This window comes from Camelus dromedarius, chromosome 11, assembly GCF_036321535.1.
Source record: "Camelus dromedarius isolate mCamDro1 chromosome 11, mCamDro1.pat, whole genome shotgun sequence".
Classification (NCBI taxonomy): Eukaryota; Metazoa; Chordata; class Mammalia; order Artiodactyla; family Camelidae; genus Camelus; species Camelus dromedarius.
Window position 1 is genome coordinate 55,955,218 of NC_087446.1, and position 6,971 is coordinate 55,962,188.

The following is a 6,971-nucleotide window of genomic DNA, read 5'->3' on the forward strand; positions in this document are numbered from 1 at the left end:
CATTTCCCCTCCTTCAGGACCCCCCTGTGCTGAGCCTCTTTATTTGCCTTCTGTCTTTGTTCCGGCCTCTCTCTCGGGATTCTGTTCCACCACCTCCCAGGACCCACCTCACCATCACCCATTCCCCTTCCCATTTTGCCTCCCACCACCCCAGAGCCCCATGACTGCCAACTTGGGGGCCTTGATCCTCAATCACACCCCTTCCCCAGTGCTCCCAGAGCCTCTCAGATGGAGTGAAAAGGCCCCAACCACAGAGGAATCTGGTTGTGGTTGAAAAGGGCAGGCTGGTGCGGGAAGCCTGAGGTCGGTATTTGCCCCATGCTGCAAGAGGTCAGGAATGTGGCCACTAACATCAGAGATAAGACCTGGCTGGCACTCTGTTCCTCTGGCCCCAGGACAGAGCCTCCCCAGGCTTCCAAAGGTCCCAAGCAGTTGGAGTGGGGCAGGGATCTGAGAAAGATCTGGAGAGGAGCTTAGATAAGAATCCTGCAATCTGGGCTTTATCTCTGGTGGAATTCAAAGTCCCCCAGGGGTCTTAAGTGACTTAAGAAGAGATTTTATATCATGGAGGCATCTTTACAATTAAATTGCACTCGCCCAGCCTCCCCACAACTGCCTCTTGGATGCGTTGGAGATTTACTCCGCAGTAAGCAGCATTTGTTCAAGGAATAAGTGAGTGATAATTAACATTCACATCCACTGCCACCTAGGGAGACAGACTGGGCAGGCTTTATTCTCCTTTTACAAGTGAAGAAACTGAAGTTCGGAGTTAAGTGACTTCCCCAAGGTCACACAGCTAGCAAAGTACCCAAATTGGCTGACTCCAAACCTAGCAAAAATAGCAAAGGCAACACATCGCAGTTTTAATCTCTATACCTTATTGTGCAATTCTGCACAGCATGACAATTCTGGGGAAAGGTAAAGGTGAAAGCAGGAGAAACCTCTTTGACTGGCTAGCACCTCTAAGCTCCCAGAAACCTTCCATACAAAACTAGTAGGCATTCATTTGTGTGCTGATTTGTATGCCATTTTCATTTTGACCTTCAGCAGGCCCTGACCCCCTCCCCTGGCTAGCTCCCATCATGACCTGCCCCTGTCCTACTCCCTCTGGGTGCTGGGGGATTTCCCCACCAAATGGTGCCAGGCCTGGGATGATTCAGGGCCAAGCCCCTCATCTGAGCTGTGCCTCCCCCCAGCTGGTCCACTGACTCAGCTACTCCCGGGGCAGGGCCCCTTTACCTCCCAGGCCTCCTCTCCTGTCTGCCCCCACTTCTTCAGTTCAGGTGGCAGCTCGATAAGAATCAATAGGTCCACTCCAGGGCAAAGAACACAGACAGGAGTGTAATGCCAGGCCCCGCCGGACAAACAAGCTGCTGGTGGTGACACACTTGAGGGCCCAGTATCTCAGGATTCCTTCAGCTCATTCAGCAGGGGGAGGGGGTTGCCATCCAACTTCAGGGGTGAAGGGAGAAGTGGGAACCTCCCTACCCCCATTCTTCTCACCCACATCCTGATATATGCTTCCTGTGGAGGAGACAGCCCCTGGGGACAGGTTTGGGATTCAGAGAGCCTTTGGAGGAGAGGCAGAGCAAGGAGGGGGCTCTAGAAAAGTCCCAGTAAGGAGGAGGAGAGGGCTGAGCCTCACTAGAGTGTTTCTAGGTGTGCATGTCTGTCCTCTCAGGCCCCATACTATGCATGACACATCACAATCTCCATTAGGGATTATTGGCCTCTTTTTACTGCTGCTCTCCCAGCAACTAGAACAGGGCCTGTCACACATATATTTGTTGAACTGTAAGTGCTCAGAAATTATCTGTTTACCCAAGGGTGTAGGTAAGGCTGATACGCAGGTGTTCAGAAGGGAGGGCGCATCCCCTCTTCAAATCACAAAGTGCTTTGCTGAGGCCAGGCCTCCAAGGGAGCAAGTTGAGGGAAGGAGAGGAGGTTCAGAGAGTGAGTTTGTTTTCTGGAGCCTGAAAACAACTGGTGTGTGACTGTGTCTGTGGACAGTCCGCGCCTGTAGGATACGGGTGTGCAGGGCTGAGGGCAGGTGACAGTGTTTGGGAACCAATTGTGGTGGGAGTCGAGGGTAAACCAGCAGACTTGAGGCTCAGGATCGCGTTTCTCTTCCTCTCCTCCAGCCCCCAACTTTTTTTCACCAAGACTTCTGAGGCTCCAGGATTCGGCAAGATGCCCTCTGCAGGTGGGACCTGGGGCTGCAGGCTGAGGACAGCTACGGAGACTCACCCCCGACTCCACTGACACATTCCCCAAATTCTCAACCCGACTGTACCTCCTCTACCTGGGAGAGGGGGTACAATAACGTCATTTCCTGCCCTGAATCACAGCTGCAAGAGCCAACTTCACCTGCTGCCCTTGTCCGTCCCGGACCCGCTCCCTCACTCCCTTTCTCAGGAGGGGAGGGTGACCTTGGCAGGGCTGTGCTGAGAGGGCGGGGGGAGGCTGAGGAGGGCCGGGAAGCGAGGCCGCTGAGCCCCGCCGTCCACCTGTGACCCAGGCTTCCGCGGCGACGCTGGTGGCGGGGGCGGGGCCCGTCCGGGCCAGTCCCCACCCCCTCCCTCGGAGCTATAACTGGAGTTGCCGACCGGACTCACTCCACGGCCCAGCACCTGAGTCCTGGCCTCCCGCTGTCCTCGCGGAACAGACACCATGAGCTTCAGCACCCAGTCCAGCTTCTCCAACTACCGGTCCACCGGCTCCGTGCAGTCGAGCTACGCGCCGCGACCAGTCAGCAGCGCGGCCAGCGTCTATGCAGGCGCCGGGGGCTCGGGATCTCGGATCTCCGTGTCCCGCTCCACCAGCTCCCGGGGCGGCTGGGGTTCCGGGAACCTGGGCACGCGGATGGTCGGGTGTGTGGTGGGCGTGGGGGGCATCCAGGGCGAAAAGGAGACCATGCAAGACCTGAATGACCGCCTGGCCTCCTACCTGGAGAAGGTGAGGAGCCTGGAGGCTGACAATCGGAGACTGGAGATCAAAATTCGGGAACACCTGGAGAAGAAGGGACCCCAGGTCCGAGACTGGGGGCATTACTTGAAGACCATTGAGGATCTGAGGGCTCAGGTAAGGAGGTGTGGAGGCAGCAGCCCCCATTCCCAACTCCCACGTTTGACCCTCCAAGTTATCCACTCCCTCCCCTCTTCCCCTTCCCCCAAGGACGGGAATTTTAGGGTGAGGTGCATTCACTCCTCCCTCCTAGCTATCTCCTGCCCCGCCCCCAATTCCACCCGGAGGAGATTAGGAATGCCCTGGATTCCGCACGTTCCCCAGGCCACAGGGACCCCAAAGGTGGTGACTGGGCACTATAGGCCCTTCCGCAGGGGGAAGCTTTGCAGAGGAGTGGACAGCATGGAGAGGGTTGAAACAAGGCCCATAAAGAGGACCTAGACACACTGGCTTCTAGGGGAGAGGGGACAGTTGGAGGGGTTAAGCGGATGTGGCTAAGGCTGAGTCATCTAGGAGTAAACAGGAGGCCAACCTGTGGGAGAGGCCAGTGGTGGGGCGGAGGGGAGGGGGAGCTGAGCAGGTGCACTAGGGAAAAATTGCCAGGAGAGGCCTAGGGACAGGACTTCTGAGTAGCTGCTCACTTCCAGGCAGGCCAGCCAGCAGGGGCCTGGAAGGAGGGGCAGCTGGAGACTGGCAGCGTGGGAATTTGGGGCTGGGGAAAAGGAGGGAACAGTATGAGGTGGCACAGGTGGAAGGGGGTAGGCATACAAGGAGAGCCCCTAGTTAATCTGGGGACCAGGAAGGTTGTTTTACTTGAGACACATGACACCTTCCGCATACCCAGCCCGCCCCATCATTGACTTCCCATTCATGGAGCTTCCTCTCTCCACAATTCCCCCAGATCTTTGCAAATTCTGTGGACAACGCCCGCATCGTTCTGCAGATTGACAATGCCCGTCTTGCTGCTGATGACTTCAGAGTCAAGTAAGGCTGGGGGGCTAGGAAGCTGGGGTTAGGTGGGGGTTCGCAGTGGGATGTTTTTCAGCTGTGGGTGGAGTTCGGTGGAAGAGAGGCTCCATCAAATTAGTTCATTCATGGAGTGCAATTTAAGAGCACTGTCCCCAAGTGCCAAGAACAGTGCTCAGAGGATTGCCACCTTGGTGGCTTGCAGTGGGCATGGGGCTGCTCTTAGTGGGTGGCATGGGCTCAGAAGGTGCTGGGTCAGAGACGGGGCCCTTCTGATCGCCTCCACTCCCACAGGTATGAGACGGAGCTGGCTATGCGCCAGTCTGTGGAGAGTGACATCCACGGGCTCCGCAAGGTCATTGATGACACCAATGTCACTCGCCTGCAGCTGGAGACAGAGATCGAGGCCCTCAAAGAGGAGCTGCTCTTTATGAAGAAGAATCACGAGGAGGCAAGCAGGGGCCCCTAGCCAGGCCAGGAACCAGGGAGCCAAGACAAGTCTGGGGGGCAGGAGAGAGAGAGCAGCAGACCACCTGCAAGAAGACTTGCAGGGAAGTTTAGAACTACCAGCCTGAATGCTTCTTAATCAGACTGTTGCCATGCTCAGCGGGTCACCTGAATTAGAGCCTGGTGAGGTCGAAAGGAGGTGAGTGTGAGGATGAGATGAGGACAAAGGTGGAAACAGAAGTGAGAAACTTTGACTAGGAGTGAGAGGTGATGGAAGAGTGATGGAGGAAGGTAGAAGGAGCAGGTCTATAGACGAGGGACGGGTAGAGGAAAGGGAAACCACCTGTGAGTGATAGGCATGGGCAGTGATGGCTGGCATTTTCCCATCCGGAGCAGAAGACCCAGAACTGGCATTGCCCAGAGTACAAAGCCAAGAGCTTCCTCTGTTCTGTTCTCCAACCAAGCCTGTAGGCCTCCTAGAAGAGGCAGCCACAGATGAAGAGCCTTTCTGGAGCTCTGACACAGAGTCCCACCTCACTTTTGCACCCCTCTCCTTTTTAGGAAGTAAAGGGTCTACAAAACCAGATTGCCAACTCTGGGTTGACCGTGGAGTTGGATGCCCCCAAGTCTCAGGACCTGAGCAAGATCATGGCAGACATCCGGGCTCAGTATGACGAGCTGGCTCGGAAGAACCGAGAGGAGCTGGACAAGTACTGGTCCCATCAGGTAAAAGGGAAGGGATGGATGCCAGGCAAGGCACAGACGTCACTAAGGGGGTGCGGGAGGGAGGCCGACAGAAGGAGGGACCTGAGGACCATATCCACCCTACAGATTGAGGAGAGCGCCACAGTGGTCACCTCGCAGACCGCTGAGATTGGAGCTGCCGAGACAACCCTCACAGAGCTGAGACGGACCGTGCAGTCCCTGGAGATCGACCTGGACTCCATGAGAAACCTGGTGAGAGCCCTCATTCTTTCCACCTGCCCCAACCACACTTGGCCTTGACCTTTGTTGACCAATCTGGTCTCAACCCAAATTCTATCCTTTCCATCCAAGTTCCTTTCACTCAGAGTTGTTTCTCGTTGCATTTCCCACTGCTCTGACCTATTACCCTAGTACCTAGCACATCCATAGGTGCTCAAAAAAGTTTCAGAGAGTTCAGGAAGTTGCAGACACTCCCTCCACTCTGTCTCACCTGACCCTCCTCCCTGTGCCTCTATAGAAGGCCAGCTTGGAGAACAGCCTGAGGGAGGTGGAGGCCCGCTACGCCATGCAGATGGAGCAGCTCAATGGGGTTCTGCTGCACCTGGAGTCAGAGCTGGCCCAGACCCGGGCAGAGGGGCAACGCCAGAACCAGGAGTACGAGGCCCTGCTGAACGTCAAGGTCAAGCTGGAGGCTGAGATCAACACCTACCGCCGCCTGCTGGAAGATGGGGATGACTTCAAGTGAGTGGGGCTCTCCTTCCCATACAAGCTGGGGTCAAGCTGCCACTTCTCCCCGAAGTCTGAGCTTTGGTAAGCTCCCAATAGGCCTGTTCATTGGTATCCACTGAGCACTGAACTGATGCTCTGTACACAGCCCAAGAAGAGAACAGACTAAGTATTGTCCCTAGCCCTTCTTAGAGCACAAGTGTAATTTGGCCTTCGGTTTCCCTTTGATGGAGGAAGGAGCCAAGGGGAATTTAGAAATACAGGCAGAGATCAGGAGGCTTTTTTTTTTTTTTCTCTCTCTCTCCACTCTCCTTGTTTCCCTTCTCTCTGCGAGGCTGTTTAATAACTGGGGCTTGGTCTTCTGTTACAGTCTTAGTGACGCCGTGGACAGCAGCAACTCCAGGCAAACCATCCAGAAGACCACCACCCTCAGGCTTGTGGATGGCAAAGTGGTGTCTGAGACCTCGGACACCAAAGTTCTGAGGCATTAAGAAGGCAGAATTGATGCCCTCTGGGGAGTGAGGGGCCAATAAAAGTTCAGACGTTATTGCATACTACTTTGTGTCTTTGGCTGTTTTCATCCTGCGGACAAATGCCCTGACCCAATCATCCTATCTCTGATCAGGTAGAAATCACCTCTGAGCCCAGCGGTTTCATACGGGTGGGGAGTGGGCAGAGGAAGGGCCTGCGTTCTTGGAAACACCTTCTCAGAAAAAGGAGGGAGCCATCTTAGATGGGATGGGCCGAGGGCAGTGGGGAAACTACAATAGGATTGCAGAATCTTAGCTTCACAGAGATCTGGTGATCATAGGGCCCCCAACTAACAGGTGCTCCTTAGTAGAAATCTGAGCCTGAGAAGGTAGCGGAGCCAAGGACAGAGAGCAAAGGAAAGAGGAAGAGGGGAGACCAGAGCACACAGCTTGCCCTCCCCATCCCCGCTAATCTGTATGCTTGACCCACTGCCCAGGGCTTCTCCCCAGACCTCCCTCCCCTCCCACATTCAGTCCCCAAACCGATGGTTCCCTATGCTCTGCTCAATTAGGATATGATTTTGAGTGCTAGAGGTCTGGTTAGAAATGGAGTAAATGCAATCACCTCAGGGGAAGGAATAGTCTAATCAGTGGTTCCCATCTAAGTAAGTGGTGTCTCTAAGTAAGCAACCA

General features: G+C 55.2%; 1 protein-coding gene across 1 annotated transcript; it reads left to right on the forward strand.

The window, feature by feature from the left end:
• Positions 1 to 2,570: 2,570 nt before the first annotated feature.
• Positions 2,571 to 6,365, forward strand: KRT18 (keratin 18). The gene is made up of 7 exons (XM_010986645.3): positions 2,571 to 3,081; positions 3,866 to 3,948; positions 4,225 to 4,381; positions 4,939 to 5,103; positions 5,209 to 5,334; positions 5,600 to 5,823; positions 6,179 to 6,365. Exons 1-7 carry the CDS (start codon positions 2,671 to 2,673, stop codon positions 6,297 to 6,299), a joined length of 1,287 nt encoding a protein of 428 aa, XP_010984947.2. The 5' UTR covers positions 2,571 to 2,670; the 3' UTR covers positions 6,300 to 6,365.
• Positions 6,366 to 6,971: the final 606 nt, after the last annotated feature.